The sequence below is a fragment of the Urocampus carinirostris genome, chromosome 1, assembly GCF_059441175.1.
Source record: "Urocampus carinirostris isolate Australia breed hairy pipefish chromosome 1, RoL_Ucar_1.0, whole genome shotgun sequence".
In the NCBI taxonomy this organism is placed as follows: domain Eukaryota; kingdom Metazoa; phylum Chordata; class Actinopteri; order Syngnathiformes; family Syngnathidae; genus Urocampus; species Urocampus carinirostris.
In genome coordinates this window covers 75,649,338-75,668,750 of record NC_142349.1, presented here as the reverse complement: position 1 = coordinate 75,668,750, position 19,413 = coordinate 75,649,338, and the positions used below count along the sequence as shown (strand labels likewise).

The 19,413-nt window shown below is 41.9% G+C and overlaps 2 protein-coding genes and 1 pseudogene across 2 annotated transcripts; 1 reads left to right on the top strand and 2 right to left on the bottom strand.

The window, feature by feature from the left end:
- Nucleotides 1–3,499: 3,499 nt before the first annotated feature.
- On the bottom strand, nt 3,500–9,156 carry LOC148376962 (uncharacterized). Its single transcript, XM_088351818.1, has 2 exons — nt 8,359–9,156; nt 3,500–4,955 (listed from the first exon to the last, which is right to left on the bottom strand). The coding sequence occupies exons 1-2, from the start codon at nt 8,480–8,482 to the stop codon at nt 3,706–3,708; spliced, it is 1,374 nt and encodes a 457-aa protein (XP_088207944.1). The 5' UTR covers nt 8,483–9,156; the 3' UTR covers nt 3,500–3,705.
- On the bottom strand, nt 8,953–9,039 carry LOC148376963 (U2 spliceosomal RNA; annotated as a pseudogene).
- Nucleotides 9,157–9,250: 94 nt separating the features above from the next.
- LOC148376961 (uncharacterized) lies at nt 9,251–18,868 on the top strand. Its single transcript, XM_088352128.1, has 2 exons — nt 9,251–9,554; nt 14,584–18,868. The coding sequence occupies exons 1-2, from the start codon at nt 9,440–9,442 to the stop codon at nt 15,636–15,638; spliced, it is 1,170 nt and encodes a 389-aa protein (XP_088208254.1). The 5' UTR covers nt 9,251–9,439; the 3' UTR covers nt 15,639–18,868.
- Nucleotides 18,869–19,413: the final 545 nt, after the last annotated feature.

Here is a 19,413-nt window from a genome sequence, read left to right as displayed (position 1 = left end):
CGAAAGGACTGCAAAATATATGTTAAAGGGAAACGTTTAGGGAGTCCGCAATCTTGTGGAGTCTTTGCATAGCTTCGCTCTTTTGTGCAGGAAAAAGCTATGGCAGGGTGTCAAACTCAACTTCACACTGGGCCAAAATTAAGCAGAGAATGAGTCACGGGCCAAATTAAATATTTATTGAAAAAATATCTGATTGGTAATGTTTAACCATTTTAGAATAGAATATACATTTATTGTCATTGTTACAAAATGAGTTAAACATATTGTGACAACGAAATGGGACGTGGCACTCCAGTTCCACATTTTACAGTGAGGATACATATGGAAACAAACTTTAGTTTTGCTTAAACACAGAATTTGGAACAACCAAAATTTGATATTACAAAAAACATCCATCCATCCATCCATCGAATTATCTGCACCACTTATCCCCAGTAGGGTCGCGGGGTGCTGGAGCCCATCCCATCCATCTGCGGGCAGTGGGCAGGGGACACCCTGAACTGGTTGCCAGCCAATCACAGGGCACACAGGGACGGACAACCCACTCGCTCATTCGCACCTAGGGACAATTTGGACCGGCCAAATAACCTGACAGGCATGTGTTTGGAATGTGGGAGGAAACCGGAGTACCTGGAGGAAACCCACGCAAGCACGGGGAGAACATGCAAACTCTACACAGGAGGTTCGATCTCATGACCTCAGAACTGTGACGCACACGCGCTAAGCACTGTCCCGCCGTGCTGCCCTATTACAAAAACATGAGAAATTAAATTTGAAATGAAAGACACAGTGGTTTTCATTTTTTATTCAAATAAATAAAGTAGTACGTCTCTGCCTTTATCCTTTTAAGGTCATTTTTCAAGTAAATATTTTTCAAAGCCAACAACAACTGAACCAAAAATAATAATGTCATTCTGTCAGGACCAGAACGGAGACCGAACCCACTTGCGTTGCGTTTCTCAAAAGTTTTATTGGAAGAAAGGGAAGCAGCCGGTGATTAATGGAAGCGGGAAGCAGGTCGCGGAAGTGGCGAGCGATGGTGGTGTCGGTAACAGAAAAGTGGGTCAGTAACAGGGGAGCAAAAACATGGTCAGAAGCGAGTCATAAGCCAGAAGAGGAGAGAAAACGTAATCGGGGACAAAAAGAGGTCGAAAACCGGGACGGAGGAGCAGACGTGGTCAGGATCAAAAACGGGTCGAAGCCGGGGGACAGACAGGAGCAAAAAAACAGGTGGGAGTCAGGGTCGAAAAAGGCTTGCCTAGTGTTAACTGAGATTCAAGACGGACTTACAACAGGGGATTGACAGGACTGAGTTCAAATACTGACAGGGAGCCAATCAGAACCCGCGGCAGGTGGCGCCAAAGGAGCGGGCACAGCCGAGTCGCATCACTCATCATGACAGCCGAGCGCATTGATTTTTTTCATCAAACTGCGCACTAGGCAGCACGGCATGAGGAAATTTGCGCGGTCACGGTTTGGCTGCCAGAAACTGACCAAAGTTTCCTTGCAGCCAGTGTTCCCTCTAAGCTGCGCGCGTGGGCAATTGCGCACTGCTCGCACATTCTCAGAGCACAAGAAAATCGAGCCAGCTCACAAAAATCAGGGCTCAAAATTACTCATTAAGAAGCGACTTAAGTCAAAGTTACAGTGCATGAAGGTCAAAATACACGGGTTTCCCTGACGCTGTGTCCTATATGCGGTATTTTGAAGTCGAGTCGAAGTAGAACGAAGTTGAGTAAAGTTAGTAGAGTTTGTCGAGAACCGGCTTCTTCGGCTCGGCTCACTAAAAGGAACCGGCTCTTTCGTGTCCTAAATGGCTCTTCAGGTTGTTTTTGCTTGTTTAATCCCAACATGACCAAATATTATGTAAAACTGTGCACAAAATGACTCAAAGGAAGGGGGGGAATAGAACAAAAAAGAAAAAAATACCAAAATGAAAAAGTAGTGAAAAGCTGAGAAAAATGAAACAAAAGGAAGAGAAAAAAGAAGGAAACATTCAGAAAAACTCCAGAAAAAAAGAAAAGAAAGAAACAAAGGAAAAAAAGTAAAGAGAACAAAAAGAAAAAAGTAACAGCTAGGAAAAAATAAACACAATGAGATTTTTTTAAAGGAATTTTGAAAAAAGTAGAAAAAAATAAGAAAAAGTTTGTGTTGCATTCAAATAATTTCCAAGTGAATCTTGTTGGCAACATTGTACTTCCATTAAAAAATGTGATTAAATACAGTGCTGTATCTTACAACCGACTCAATAAGCCCCCCAAAATGTTAGTATTATGCCACAAAAGATACCAGAAAAAAAAAGAAATGGAAATCTTGTGAAAGAATTGTGGTAAAAACAAATGAAGTTTATAGGCCGTACAAACTTTGCAATAATACATGAGTCAATTCATTCAAAAGTGAAAAAAATATTTGCATTGCCGGAAACTGTAACGCGATGTCAAGTTTTGGACATGTTTGATAATGAATTATCTTGCCACACTTGGGATTGCTGTTGCTCACTGTTGTTTCAAGCGTTGCTCACGTACTTTGTGTGAACGCTCAGACCCGTAAGGCAAATGACAGGGAACATTGCTTGCAGCATCGGAGTCTTCCACAGATTCAACTTCGTTTTAAAGGCCCTCCAGCTGCTTACACGTCTGGGATGACGTCGCCCCGTCCCTGAAGCCGCAGGTTAAGCACATCGAGATGGCTCACAATGTCAGAGACAAATGCCAGCTTACACAGAAACTTTTCATCTCTCAGCTCTAACGTAATATCACCCAGAGTGACTCAGTCAAAAATCTAGGTGTCATATTTGACCCCAATCTGTCATTTCGAACACACTTTAAGAATATGATTAGAACCGATTTCTTCCATCTTGGCAACATTGCTAAAATTCGTCCTATGCTGTCTCAATCGGATGCGGAGATTATAATTCACGCGTTTGTTACCTCCCGTCTTGATTACTGTAATGCAGTACAGGAGGAAGTTGGAGAAAAAGCTGCAGAATAACAGCATAGAGAAATGAAATGATGAAATGATCTGCATTTCTCTAGCGCTTTTCAAGTCAATGACTTCCCAAAGCGCTTTACAATGTGCTCCACAATTTCCAATAGCGGCCTTGCAGCCATGTAAGGCGCTAACCTGCTTATTGGGGGTATTAGGGGTCCAGTGTCTTACCCATGGACAATTCGACATGTAACACGGACGAGTCGGGATTCGAACTGGGATCCCTTGATCCCAAGACGAGCGCTCTACCTCCTGAGCTACTGCCGAGGAGCAGAGGAGGTGTGGGAAGGGATGAAGACTATCACCGGGTGCAGCACCAAGCAGGGTGTGGCCGTGGACGTAGATGTGGGGAGGGTCAACCAGTTAAATAACTTTTTTAACAGGTTTGACCATCCCAACTCGTACTCACCCCCAGAGTACTGCAGCTGTTGAGAGCGATAGTATCTCACAGCACTCTTGCCCCTGTCAATTACTCGAGCCGAAAAGTCAATAATTGAACATACCAACATGATATAGTCATTCCAGTTAGCCATCGTTTAATTTAAAATCAATAAGAGAATACAAGCCGAAAAACGCATTTGATGAAACATTTTCAAAACTAGCACAATCAAATAGTCTGACAAAATTTTATACATGTGACTGACATCAAGAGTACACATACTGTATGCATTCTTTCAGTGCGATTTTTTCAATGTAAATACAAACTGTGAGCTCATATCAAGCAGAGTGATCAATGCTATTCTCACCCGGACACCTGTGACTCTGGGATTTAACCTGACTTGAAAATTTATAACAACAGACTGAGCAAGAAAAAGGTTTCACATCGGTGTGGGTTCTTGTGTGCTCTTTTAAGTTTTTTTTCTGCCTGAATCGTTGACCACAAATTGAACAGGAATAAGGTTTTTCGCCAGTGTGGATTGTTGTGTGTTTTTTTAAGTTGCCTTTAATACTGAATTCTTGAGCACAAAATGAGCATGAAAAAGGTTTTTCACCGGTGTGGGTTCTGGTGTGTTTTTTTAAGTTTCCTTTCTGGCTGAATTTTTGACCGCAAATTGAGCAGGAATAAGGTTTTTCACCAGTGTGAGTTCTTGTGTGTATTTTTAAGTCACGTGTCAGGCGGAATTTCTGACCGCAAACTTTGCAGGCAAAAGGTTTTTCGCCTGTGTGTGTTCTTGTGTGTCTTGTTAAGGCACTACTCGCCCTGAATTTTTGACTGCAAACTGGGCAGGCAAAAGGTTTCTCATCAGTGTGGGTTCTCGTGTGTGTTTTTAAGGCACTGGTCACGCTGAATTTTTGACCGCAGACTGGGCAGGCAAAAGGTTTTTCACCAGTGTGGGTTCTTGCGTGAGTTTTTAAGGCGCTGCTCACCCTGAATTTCTGACCGCAAACTTTGCAGGCAAAAGGTTTCTCACCAGTGTGAGTTCTTGTGTGGTTTTCCAAGTGTACTTTCTGGCTGAATTTTTGACCACAAACCGAGCAGATAAATGGTTTCTCACCAGTGTGGGTTCTTGTGTGGCTTTCCAAGTGTACTTTCTGATTGAATTTGTGACCACAAACGGAGCAGATAAATGGTTTCTGACCAGTGTGGACAATGATATGGCGTTTCAAACTACACTTGTATCGAAATGTTTTCAAACACACCGAACATTTGTGATATGTGTTATCACCTTCCGACTGTTTGTCTCCGTCATTGAGTGCAGAGTCGAAAATGTTGTCATCGTCTGTCGTCCCGGAGCTTCTGCTGGGAGAAACCTTCCCCTTGTTCATTTCGCGTTGATCTTCCGAGGTAAAACGGGCCCCTGTCACGGGAAACTCGCTCAAATCTTCCTCCTTTTTAACGTGATCAGGCTCCAAATCGTCCTCTTCCCTTTTAACGTCAACTGTCTCGAAATAATCCTTCGTCTGTTTTTGGACAGCAGGCGACTTTGTCTCCTGTTGCCAAGAAAGAAGATACTCTTGACTGACATCTGCAGGACACAAGACACACATGGTTTGTGTAAAACCTCAGTTTTGGATTTGTATGCTTTTGAGTTTCTTTAAGACTATCTCAACCCAATCAACTATGCAATTTTGGACTTCAATTCTCATTTACATATTTTCAATGACTAGATTTTTAAACATAAGTTAGAAATGTAATATTTTGCACCTGCGTTATTGTTGGCGATAAGCATTATCATTTATTGATTTTAGGTTATTTGGTTTTTCAGTATCATACGGTTTCACATCATCAAACAAATCTGTTGGAAAAAGACCCCAAAATCAAGTTCATTGGCCAGGCTCGGGGTGAGTCACGCTGGATTTTCTAGGCCTCATCTTATCTCTACGAAGCACTGAGATAACTGAACGCTAAAGGATTTTATAAATTTGACTATAAAGGATTTTATACGATCGACTACAAAGTACTTGTATTCAGTTCAATAAAAATATTCACTGACTGTTTTTATTCAAGGTACAATAGAAGGTTAGGCTTTGTGGAATGCATGAGACGTATTTCTGATAACAGAATTCCTGTGAATGCTGACGGAGAAGGCCAGACGTAGAAAGGCAGACGTCGGGGGCGCGCTGGTATGCGAAGATTGCGGAGCCCAGCCGACACGCCTTCATACGAGGAGAAGACCAATAAGAGAAAGCTAACGTTAACTACAGATGACACATAGCACATAGCCAATGGGATGTCTTTTTTTTGTTTGTGAAATGTATAAATGATCCGGGGCAACTGGGAGGGGGACGCGGTCTCCTGTTGATACACTTAGATCTTCTGTTAGGAACGATAAACATCCGCCCCTTTGTGACCCTACTGGTCATCTCATCTCATTTCATCAGCCGTACCGCTTATCCTCATTAGGGTCGCGCGGGGGCTGGAGGCCATCCCAGCCATCTCCGGGCAGTGGGCAGGGGACACCCTAAACTGGTTGCCAGCCAATCGCAGGGCACACAGGGACAGACAACTCATTCGCTCATTCACACCTAGGGACAATTTGGACCGGCCAATTCACCTGAAATGCATGTTTGTGGAACGTGGGAGGAAACCGGAGTGCCCGGAGGAAACCCACGCAAGCACGGGGAGAACATACAAACTCCGCACAGGAAGTCTGGAGCTGGATTTGAACCCACGACAGGTTCCCATGACATGAACTGTGCCGCACAAGCGCTAACCACTGCGCCGCCGACAAAACAGTCAGATGATTCAGTCCAACTTCTTACCCCCTTAACATTCTGAAAGATTGCAAAGACACAAATACGTGTCGAAAACACGTGCGGATGCGGTGTCCGTACGATGTCACTCAAATGCATCATTCGGAAGGTTAAAGTCTTGGGATTCAAGAAATGCCAACAATTCCTTAGTTTCTATTTTCTTTTTCGCTCGCAACTTTACTGTGCATATGACAATAAACACTTGGAATTGAGTTTAATTTAAAAATAGACACTCCATTCCATCCATTATTTGCACCGCTTATCACAGAAACATCGAGTTCAGTCTGAAACAAGATACAGGGATAATATATAGCCGGAGTAGCTCACCGAAGTCGTTGTGTTCATAATAATGTGCAGCCAATGTCCTCTTATATACGTGAGTGTAGTCAATCCAGGAGAATAAAATATTTACAAATACAGTATAGTAAAAAATGCTTTCTGTATGCCGTCAACCACGTGCTATACACATTCATCTTTTTCGGCCAATTGCAGGCTTTGTTTTGCCGTTCAAGCCAATGCCAGCCTGTAAATGATAAAAAGGATCCGCCCCTTGACCTCCGAATAATTTGAGCCAATAGTGATCGATTCAACTGATAATTGACACATTGGTTAGCAAATGAAACGCCGGTAAATAAATCCCAGCATACACCGCGGGCTACTTGGCGTTCGGGGGAAAATCGAGTCGGCGGCTGCTGCATTAGATGCAACACTTTGCGACTTAATGTTGATCCATAAATAAGGCGCACTGTATTATAAGGCGCAGGGTCAGCTTTTGAAAAAAATAAAGGCTTTTAGGTGCGCCTTATAGTGCGGAAAATACGGCACTTCCAACATTTGATTATTTGGCACAAAATAGAATAGAATCTAAAGTTGACAAAAACCCCTCTCGATTTTTTTAATGTGGCAATTTACAGAACTGCAAATTGAGATCATATTTTGACCACACGAGTGTACATTTTCTTTTGTCTCAATGAAATGATCTGCATTTCTAGAAGCGCTTTTTCAAGTCAATGAAGACTTCCCAAAGCGCTTTACAATGTGCTTCACCCATTCACACACCAATAGCGGCCGTGCAGCCATGCAAGACGCCAACCTGCTTATTGGAGGCATTAAGGGACATTTCGACACGTAAGACGGAGGAGCCGGGATTCGAACCTGCGATCTCTTGATTCCAAGACGAGCGCTCTACCTCCTGAGCCAATGAAACGCGTTCACCCCTGCCCCTCTTAGCAGCCTCATCAAAAATATTTCAATAGATTGTCATGGTTACTGATGTGACTCAGCTGTGCCCGCTCTTTAGGTGCCATCTGCCACGGGTTCTGATTGGCTCCCTGTCAGTATTTGAACTCAGTCCCGTCTGTCCTGTTGTCAGTCTGTCTGTCTGCTAACCTCAGTGAATACTAGGCAAGACTTTTTCGACCCTGACTCCCACCTGTCCCGTTTTTTGCTCCCTTCTGTCTCAGGCTACGACTTGTTTTGCTCCTGACCACGTCTGCTCTCCCGTCCCGGCTTACGACCTCTTTTGTCCAAAACTACGAATATATATATATATATATATATATATATATATATATATATATATATATATATATATGATAGAAAAGGCCTGGTCCTAGTTTTTTTAAGGACTTTCATGTAAAGTGTTAAACTTTCAATGCAGCCGTTTATAGCGTGTATAAATTGTTCATCAATCGTTTCAATAAATTGTTTGTCTTTCATTGGAAAAAAAAGGCTTTTTCCGTTTTTACATTCGTCAATAACTATTCATAATAACAGCTCACGTTGACAAAATCGTTGAAAATCGGTTGTTACGATTTATTTTCAATGTAGGATACATTGTCTTAACGGGGTTGTTGACCCGACCAATATGGCCGCCACGTAGGCACGCTAGTAAGCAGCCTCCGACAGCGCGCTGACATATCTAGTGTTCTGCCACCATTAAATACTTTCTACTCATCTTTTGTTGGATTTTATTGAAGTGCCGAGTTAAATCTGAAGTTTCCGCATAGGCGTATATTTTATTTCGTCTTGACGCCCACAAAACGAATTCCCCGCCCCCTCATTTAAACAGTCCATCAAGAATACGTCGATAGAGATAAGAATCGCATCGTGCAATGGACTTTGGGGAATTGAAAATTATAAATAAAAGAAGTTATAAAAACTAAAGAAACCAACCTGCTTTGTTCATCAGTTGCGTGCTAACTTCGTTTAGCCGTCCATGTTTTTGCTCAGTCTCCTCCTGCGATCCCCGAAACTCCTCTTTGAAATTTCCTTCCCCTCTTTCGCACATTTTAGCCATGTTTGAAGAAATCGCTAAACGTTTACTGATTTAAATTGAGATTTTACACACATTTGGGGCAGAAAATCTCATTCTCGGAGCGGGCCCAAAGGATAAAGGCTAAAGAAAGTGGCCGGAAACGCAATTAAATACTTCCGGTTCACCCCAGTACGACCCAAAGCTGTATCCTTTTATATTTTTGTTGGAGCATTCGTTTCGTACATTTAATAAAGCATCCTTTTGATTACAGCATACAGTTTTTTCCAGGAGAGAAAGCATACCACGTGTTGTGAGTCATCATTTTATTCATATTTACTTTCTTATTAGCGATTTCTTAAGGGTTATTGTTCTATTTTCTTTATTTTTTGTCTATTATCCGTTATCGGTCAGTTCATAATACGCTACAAAGCCAAGGAGCCGGGACTCTTACTCTCAGCCAAATGGCCAAGCTAAGGTCCTAGCCTCAAAGCATTGCTGCGATCATTGCGAATGCACCGTTCCCGGAGCTACTGCAATACCGGGCCGATGCGTGGAGTGGACAGAGCAAGCTCTTATTCCATCTCCGGATTGCAAAAATATCTCATGCCGCCTCAATGCCTTTTAAGACGGCTTACCGTGAAATTCATATTTGCGGCACAGCCGATGCAAGGTGCCGACACTTTTAAAATCTTATGGTACACAATCCCATAATGGAGTCATCCAAAAGTCAATGAAAGTAATCCAGTTAAAGTAACCCTACCCAACCCTGCTCATAAAGCCGTTTCGTTGGCCAACGACATATCACGGTGGAACGGTGACGAGGATGTGATGCTAGGGGGCGCTATTGTACCAAAGAGATGGTGGACGCCAACCGAGAAGAAGACTAGAACAACACATCACTGCTGCCATTGTTTGTGGGTTCGTTGGTGTTCCGCTCCTCTCTTGTGCACAATTTAACTCCATTTAACTCTGTAAAGGAGTTAGTGGCGAACTTTAAAGATGGCTAAAATGTGCGAGAGGGGAGAAGTAAATTTCGAAGAGGAGTTTCAAGAAGAGAAGGAGCGAGAAGATCGACGGCTAAACCAAGTTAGCATTAGCAAGCAGCTACGAGCGGGTTGGTTACTTTCATTTCTACAACCTTTTCTGTATTCTTATAAGTCCTTAGCATTGAAAATGTTTCAATTATATTTCCTATTGACGATGCAGCTACTTCGAGGAGCGAATTCATTGGGTTGATGTCGAGACCGAATGAAATATACGCTCATGCGGACAAAATAGGAATCCAAACAGCGGATTCGTGCAACGGAATCGCCAAAACAAACCGATGAGAGTGTTTTGGTTCCCATTTGTTCTCCCTGTTTGCACTTTCGTGCGGGACAAATCGAAAATGCTACATTTTTAAAAGTAGGCATAGTGAACAATTCAGATCTAATCCGCTTTTAATTTCCATCTAAGTAACGTTAGAGAAAAAACTTACAAATGTAGCGTTTACCAAATTGTTCGAATTGGTTATCTGATTCCATTAACCAAACACAAACTTTATTCCCCTAACAATGCATGCTCGTTTCTTAATTTTAGGGAGAAATATTGACAAGAGACATGCTTTTCCACACGGGGGCAGATTTATTTTCTTCAAGTATTTAACTAAATGAATTCCATCCAATTAGCTGAATTATTGTCGCCTCCTTTTGATTGTCCCTCTCATTCTCCGATCTGATCTCCTATCTCTCTCCGTCCGTCTTCCGTCTCTGAAGTTCTTTTTCACAAGTCGGGGCGGGTCAGGTGCCAGCTCCACCACCTCCTCGCCAAAAGGCGCCGCTACGTCTAAAAAACTCACACCCACAAACCTTATCAGAACAACTTCTCCAAACAATGTCTCCTTTCCCGCGTCACAGGCTCCTCCAACATCAGCCCTTGTCCCCGTTATCAAAATTCCCCAGCCATAACACTCCACACTTGGGACGGCGCGACCCGTCATCGAACTTCAGCCTCCTCTGTGAAAAATCTTCATTGCATTCAATAACTGTAATTTGTATAAAATGATACTAAATCCCTTATAGTCAAAGAAATAAAATATAGAATCCTTCAGTATCCAAGGGAATTTGGAGATGGCACACTGTTTTACTGTATCTACCAGTCTGGGGAGTCATGTGCAGCATTAGAAAATGGTTCGATACATCCATCCATTCATTATCTGCAGCACTTATCCTCAGTAGGGTCGCAGGGGTGCTGGAGCCCATCTCAGCTGTCTTCGGGCAGTGGGCAGGGGACACCCTGAACTGGTTTCCAGCCAATCGCAGGGCACACGAAGACAGACAACCATTCACATGCTCATTCACACCGGCCAATTAACCTGACATGCATGTTTTGGGAATGTGGGAGGAAACCAGAGTGCCCAGAGGAAACACACGCAAGTACGAGGAGAACATGCAAACTCCACACAGGAGGTTCGATCTCATGACCTCAGAACTGTGCCGCACACGCGCTAACCACTGCGCCGCCGTGTTGCCTTGGTTAGATACATACGATCTATCTATCTACCTTGGTCATATCCCTCAAGATAGATAGATAGATAGATACTTTATTCATCCCCGTAGGGAAATTCACACTTCCAGCAGTCTACCCCGTTGTTTATTAACAGATGAACACGATGCCCTAGGGGTGCTTGTAGCGGAGCGGATGACGTCACGCCAGTCCAAAAGTTCGACATCCCTGCGGCAGATGGAAATCTTTTATTTGTGAAAATCCAGGGATACACCACCTCGTGTTAGCAAGTCCGCCTCCTCTCCGATTCCCCCCGGCTTTGTTGTCTCTGTATAGCGGCGTTGAAGCCGGATAGCTCCGGGTAGCTCCGGGTGGCTACACGTTAGCGTCCGGAATGCTAAACGTGAGCCACGTTTCCGCAAAACACAGCAACTGCGCTCCCTGTGCGCTTCGATGTTTTCCATCAGCACTGGATGATCTTATTTGGTCGTGAGTTCGCATTTACCATGATTACGGACGGTACCGAAGACTTATAACGCCGCTAGCCGCTTCGCTAGCTCCGGCTCTTCTTCCACGATAGGCCCCTTCATCACGCCGGCACGAGAATTCTTCAGGGCAAGGAGTTGAAATTCCTTGAATACACGCATTTGTGTGCGCTAAAACCCATGTCCCATAGGATAGAAGTAATCCATAGTGTAGTTGTCAAAACGGGAAGAAAAAACACCGAAGATAGGAGCAGATAATTAAACAATAGGGCAGCTGCTGGAAAAGGCAGCCGCTCGTGGCAGCGCCGCTTTGACCGATAGCAAGACAAACACATACAATAACAAATGAGGCTCTTTAACTCCACTAAAAGTAAAGAGTGGATTAGCACATGAATTCACCCTATGGCATACTCCCTGAATTATATTTTACGTGCCAATTGAAAATATAAATAAAAGAACAAGCCAGGGGGGAAACAGACTAGTTACACAAAAATATTAGTTTGAATGGCTCGCTTGTGGAAAAGCTTTCTGGACGAAAATATGTTGTTTTACTTAACACTGAAAAGGTTTTTTTTTTGTACTCAATTTGCTCTTTTGAATTGGGCTATAAATATTTTAATATTGAAAATACGTTATGCTTTGGCTTAATTTGATGTTTTGAGGCATCTATACTGCTGTCACAGTCTTCCACGGACAGACTGAGGAGATCATTTCTTCCTCATGCCATGAGGCTCTTGAACTCCACCCGGGGGAGTAAAAGCCCACATTAAACCTCACCCCAACATTTGCATATTGCCCTTGTGTGTATTTTCCGTAGCACTATTTAAATACTATGTATCAACACCTTATATTGGGTATTTTTGTATTCTATATCTTTATCTTATTAATTTATTTTTCAACACAAGGATACTGCTGGAAGTGTCAATTTCCCTGCGGGGATGAGTAAAGTATCTCTGTCTGTCTCTGTCTGTCTCCTATCTATCTATATCTATCTCTATCTCTCTGTCTCTGTCTCTTTCTGTCTTTCTCTCTCTCAAATATATATATATATTCCAAGCACACAATGGTTTGAAGCCATTGTCAAGCTTGACTCTTTATAGGAGTAACGATGAAATCACTGTGAAACCATTAGAAAATGGCTAAATAGAAATGGATTTAGTTTGAAATAATATGTCCCGATTGCTCCATCTGCAGTATTTATGTGCGGATAAATTCAGTTTAAAAAGAAGAGAGCAAGGGAGGAAAGGAAGACGTTCTTCTCAATATCGTCTTTCGAAGCTAAGAAGAATCGTGGCAGGAAATGATGTTCCATATAAAATCAGGATTTTTCAAGCCAATTTATTTTATATCAACTCTTTCAAGAAATTGTAAATGTATGTAATCATTAGTCAAGTCATGTTTATTTGTGACGCCCTTAATCACAAAGAGTCTCAAAGGGCTGCACAGACCACAGCTTATCGCAAACGACAGACTATGATGACACCATCCCCTGATCTAAAACCGACATGAGGGCAAATAATACACAGATATTGTCAACATGAAATCTAGGTTATTCATATGCTATAGAATAGAAGTGTGTTTTAAGCTAAGATGTAAACATTTCCACTGAGGTTGCAGATCCAATCTCAGGGGGAAGAGCGTTACACCATAATGCCATACTTAACATATTGTGCAGTAGTCTGTGGCAATCATTACAAAAGTTGACTTTGGCCCCTTTTTATCCTTCAAAAACTTGCAATTAGAACCATACACATGGTCGTATATCGGGATCATACTCATGTTTTATCCCTGCATTCCAAATGATTAGAATTGGATGAGTTAGTCAAATTTTTCACTGTACAACTGCTATTTAAGGTCAACAAAAACACAGTGCCAGAAAACTTCCATAAATGATTCAGTTGGAAAGAGGGAAATTCTAACTTGAAGGGCTGTCGTAAATTCATGATCCCAAAGGTGAGAACCACTGGGAAAAGTATGTGTGTGTCTGTGTGCGGAGTCAAACTTTGGAACAAGTTGGAAAACGTTATCAAACAATGTCCAAATATTCACCTGTTCAAATCCAGACACAAAAAACAATACTGGCGGAATACAGAGATGAAGAAAATGGGGTATGAGTGATACGGGAGATTGGGAATAGTGCGTCTAGAACTATGGTTAACTTTGTCGTTATTCAGATTTACTTTATTGTCATCCGTGTACACGTGTATACAGAACGAAATGTCGATACATCTGACCCGCACAGTTTCTTTGAACGTCAGCCGGGATAGATAAGATTAACCGTGTCTTCGTCAGAATTTTAGCGCAGCAGTTCGTCATCTCGCGTTTCGATGCCACTTCCGGTTGTTAAATGGTCCAGTTTATTGTCCAGAGAGCGAACGTTGGATAGGAAAATGGATGGGAGAGGCGTTTTGCAGGGTTTAGCCTTTAGCCTAGCCGTTAGCCCGGCCCAACAACCTCGCTTCCTCGTCCGGCGGTCGCGCCGCTGTCTTGCCACTCTGCTTCGCTGCTTTGTAGGCCGCTGGGTCTTGTTGACATAGCAGTCCGTGGCTAATAAACACTCCCGAGTGGTCGTAGCATCGAGCGCTTGATGTCTGGATGATCGCATATCCAGCAAAAAAAACTGCCATCGTATCTTAATCTGCAGTTCGAGCCGACTTTGTGCGCCGTCAAAACTGTTTTGAAGACTGGGTCTTATGGCCGACGTGTAAAAAACTGTTGCGAGCCGATGTAGCCGCAGCCGACCAGGGGCGCCGCCATATTGTTGCTATTGTTATATCAGAACTGTTATTATTAATATTATTATTATTGTTGTTATTATGAAGGGTTAAGGAATACAAGCATTTGCTTCTGACTACCCCTTTTGAACATACTATGTAGCATTATTTTGTTGTTGAGTTTTTGTTCTGTTTTTATTTTAATGTTCGAATAAAGTTTTTATTCATTCATTCGTAATCATTTTTATTGTGTTCTGCGTTCTGATTGGCTATAAAAGACTTTTGAACATGAAAAATTACAAAGCGACCTGTAAGTAAACTGGCAAAAACAGGGCCAGAAACGCCATTTTGTTTTTATGTAGAAATGCTGAAAGGCAGCGATGCTTTTGCTGTGGAAAAAAACATTATTACTGTTTTGAAAAGAGATTTGACACATTATTGTGTGTCTTGTGTCCAGCAGACGTCAGTGAAGGGAATCTTCTTCCTCGGCAACAAGAGACGATCTTCCCTGGCGTCAAAAAGGAGGAAGATGAGTTTTTAGAGACAGTTGATGTTAAAAAGGAAGAGGAAGTTTTGGAACATTTTGGCCCCAAAGAGGAGAAAGATTTGAGAGAGTTTCCGGTGACTTGGGCCTGTTTAACCTCCGAAAATCAATATGAAGAGAACAAGGAGGGAGTGTCTCCAAGCAGAAGCTCCGGGACAACCGATGAAGAGGACACGTCCGACTCTGCAAACAATGAGGACAAACAGTCGGAAGGTGATACATACCACGAATGTTTGCAGTGTGGAAAAAGATTTCGCTATAATTCTAGTTTGAAACGCCATATCTTTGTCCACACTGGTGAAAAACCCTTCACCTGCTCGGTTTGTGGGAAAAATTTTACCCGGGAAAGTACCTTAAAAGTCCACACGAGAACCCATACTGGTGAAAGACCTTTTGCCTGCTCAGTTTGTGGTCAAACTTTCAGCCAAAAAAAACATTTGAAAAATCACAACAGAACGCACACTGGTGAAAAACCTTACGCTTGTTCAGTTTGTAGTCAAAAGTTCAGCCATAAATCAAACTTAAAAATCCACACAAGAACCCACACGGGTGAAAAACCCTTTGTGTGCTTGCTTTGTGGCAAAACATTCAGCCAGGAGGGACATTTGAAAAGCCACACAAGAACCCACAATGGTGAAAAACCCTTTGCCTGCTCAGTTTGTGGTCATAAATTCAGGCACAAAGGAAGCTTAAAAATACACACAAGAACCCACACTGATGAACTATTTACCTGCTTAGTTTGCGGTAAAAAATTCAGCCAAAAGGGAAATTTGAAGAAACATACAAGAACCCACACTGGTGAAAAACCTTTTGCTTGCTCAGTTTGTGGTCAGAAATTCAGCCAAAAAAGAAGCTTGAAAAAACACACAAGAACCCACACTGGTGAAAACCCTTTTCCCTGCTCATTTTGTGGTCAGGAATTAAACGAAGAGGGAAGTTTAAAAAACCCACACAATAAACCGCACTGGTGAACAACCTTTTTCTTGTTCACCTGGAAATTGTGTTTAAAAAGCCACTCGATAACGCACTCTGCTGAAAAACTATTTGCCTGCTCAGTTTGCGGTCAAAATCGGCCTATTCATACATCTGACAGGGAGCGCTAAGCTACGCTCACCATAGTTACAGTATCCATGTATCACAAGGGCCAAACAACACCAGCTTGCGTCTCTTTCGTAAAGGATCTTAATTATATGTAGAGTACTATTCATGGCATGAAAGATGCTAACTTTGTAAGGGTGGATGCAAATAGTCAATGATCTAAGAGGAAGAAGCCACATACATTCTACACAAAGAAATTGATTCCGATTTGTCTTCTCTGACAGACTATTGTCAAGCAGGGTATGTACACTTCATTTTCCGTTCCAACAGACCTTCATGAATTTTAGATAATGCTATAAAAGAAGAAAAGTTCTCTTTCAGCTATTGTAGAATAATGAAGTCGGAGCTTATCAACATAATGAGGACACATTTGTTTGAACAGGAAATTCTAGGATTGTTTCTCCCGATTTTGAATCTCAGCGAAGTAATAACATTCGGCTTGGTTTGGAACAAGCTGTCAGGAATTTGGCTGGGTCACGGCGACTTTTGATGAGAAACATTGCAAAAACACTGTCAATTCCTGGAAGCATGCACGTTGAGAAAAATAACGCGTCATTGAAGGAGGACGCACCAATTTTTGGGAAAACACATAATGTTGGAAAATCGAAAAAAGGACGCACCAACTTCGGGGGAAAACAACATGTGATATGGCTTGACGGGATGTGTCTGCTCCAGAGGGTATAAGAAAGCCGATTGTCTCTTAGAGGAATGAGAACGCTGTTTTGAACGCTGACGAATATCAAAAAACAACTTCTCCCTCTCCGTCAACTTCTCTGCTTTTTGTTTGTATTTCTGGGGCGAGGCAATACGGTTTGCTCCGAAACTATCTTTGCAGATAAGTTCATAACCTATGACGCAACAAACCCATTCTAAAAATGTTTAAGGCGTGTCCAGGTCTCTATTTCATGGTTATATACCATGGCAGGGACGAGCTCCAGGTCATGCTACGAGGCTGATTGGGCACTGTGTTCATATTTGAATCAACTGATTTTCCCTGCTTGTTACTGTGTATGTATAGGTCGGTATTCCTCTTGATGGTTGATTTGACAAGAACAGTCGTGAGTCGGCTCATTTCTAAGACTTTATACGCAAAGGCAACAACCTGTCAATCATAGGAAGTGCCAGATGTGGGTTTAAACCTATTCTCTGACAGGTGTTAGGGAAAAAAATTATATTACAAATGTAGCGTTTACCAAATTGTTCAAATTAGTTATCTGACTCCATTAACCAAACACAAACTTTATTCTCCTAACAATGCATGCTCCTTTCTTAATTTTAAGGAAAAATATTGACAAGAGACGGGCTTTTCCACACGGGGCAGATTTATTTTCTTAATTTATTAAGTGAATTCCATCGAATGTAGCTGAATTATTGTCGAATTAGTCTAATTAGTCTTCGTCGAGTCCCCTGTCTCTCGTCTCTCTCCTTCCGTGTTCCTTCTTTTTGACACGTCGGGGCATCGGCCCCTCCCCCATGGGCGGGCCAGGAACTCCCCACCTTGTCTGGCCGGTGCATCACAAAATAAGATACACACAAGGGTAAAATGCAAATGTGTGGGGTGGGGTTTCATGTGGGCTTTTACTCCCCAGGGTAGAGTTAAAGAGCCTCATGGCATGTGGAAGAAATGATCTCAGTCTGTCCGTGGAGTAAGACTGACAACAAAGATGGAGGACCTAAATTGGCAGACACAGGCTTTTGTGTAGGAATTGTCCGGTTAAAGCTCCCAAACACAGCTACCACCACATGAATTTATATTTTTATAGTCGTCTAGTTTTAAAAAAGGTTGTTTTTTTTTGTCGTTGCAGCGTGTATCTTTTTTGATTGATGATATTAATTTACATTAATTTATTAAGATATCTCAATTTTTGACTTCTCATGACTAATATCGAATGTATCTTGTAAACATGTAAATATATAGTATATAACATTTGGAGTTGACTTCCTCAAGATGGCCTCTTTACGGGGGGTGATTGCACGAAATTGGAATTAATAAATCCAGGCCAACTGAATAAGCGCAGCTTGGTCTAGTCGGGCTTAATGGGTTGCATGATTGCTGAGTCAGGATTAAATGGAGCAGCTATGTCAAGCCAGCTGTAGGTAGCGGGGATAAAATGTATGGTCACAGAATGCTCAAATAGACCCTCGGATCCGCCCGGAATCATGGATTTGAAAATGGAAAAGTCTTTCCCATGATCTTTTTAGGGCTTCTGAACATGAGCTCCCGATGGAGTTTTATAGACCTTTTGAAAGAAAGTAGACGAAAAAAGGTTACACGAGTACTATGCATAAGGAAAGGACAAGGAGCAAAGCTGATTAGAACTTACTTTCATGCAACCCACTTGAGGCTAATTTTAACCAAGATAATTTGATCACAGCCTAATCCCTTATTTTGGTTTCCTGCAATACGCCCCCAAGTTGTTGTTGTTTTTTTTTACGTGATTGCATGATCTACCATATATATCTTTGAACCTGTAATCAAAGCATGGCTGATGTGGTATTCATTGTCTTATATTCCATGTAAGCATATTTAAATTGTGAATATGTGTCAGCTTCAACCCAGCACTTGTAACAAAAACCTGCATACAAAATGACAGAGAATTGTGTATGGTTTTACTTACAAGGGAAGTGACAGGAAGACTGCCTCAGTTACAATCCTCCAACTCACTCAGAAGCAGTCTTCCCTCTGCTTGCCTTTTATTTACAAAAGGAAGGCCCTAGTTATAATGTGGTTTCAACTGCTAAGGGGAAGGGGTGCGTTTGAAGATTAAATGTTCCAGTTGTAACCAGTTCTTGCACAACAACTTGTTATTTGAAATGTGACTGATTAACTCTCTATCTTCAGGAAAGAACCTTGGCCTGCGGTCAAATCTGTAATTGATTCATACCGTTAGTTCTCTCGAGTGCAGTGGAAAACTTTTGTGTAAGAACATCCAATAATAATAATAAGCACAATATTACAAGCAAACATATAACACACATAAGTTGAATAACTTATGTACATTATTCCAACAATATGTGACTGGATATTCTTTTGAAGATTGACTTGTAACAGAATGTGATTCAATGTAATTTAACAGTTGCATACATTAAGATGTGACCAAAAATAAAAATGCCATGAGTTCATTCCTTTATATGATTGTTTTGTCCTCAAATCTAACATTTGTGTAGTGTTGTTGAATTGAAAGGATTACAAGATAAACTGGAGATATTCCCATTGTTGTGGATTAACTGTGGGTCGGCTGGATGGGGAACATATGTATGTTATTGTCAGGTTTAACCCAACAGATGTACAAAACCTATATACAAAAAGACACAAAGAATCGTGAGTATAACTTACTTGCAAGGAAAATATCCATAGTCTACCCTAAGGCAGTCTGCTGGATACTCTGAAATATTCTTATGCTCCTTGTCTATTTATTGTGTTCGGAAGGCCCTAATTTACATAAGGTCACCTCTGCTAAGGGAAGGGGAGTAATCAAAACAAACAGTTGAGACCTGTTTATACGATAACATGTTATCCATAGCAAACAAAAACTAGGCGTGCCTGCGGTCAGACAGGTCCCTTATCTGGCCGCAAATAAGGTGTTATCCTGTTTCCTCCTTCTTCAAACACAAGCAAGAAAGGCGCATTGTATGCAAAGAAGCTTG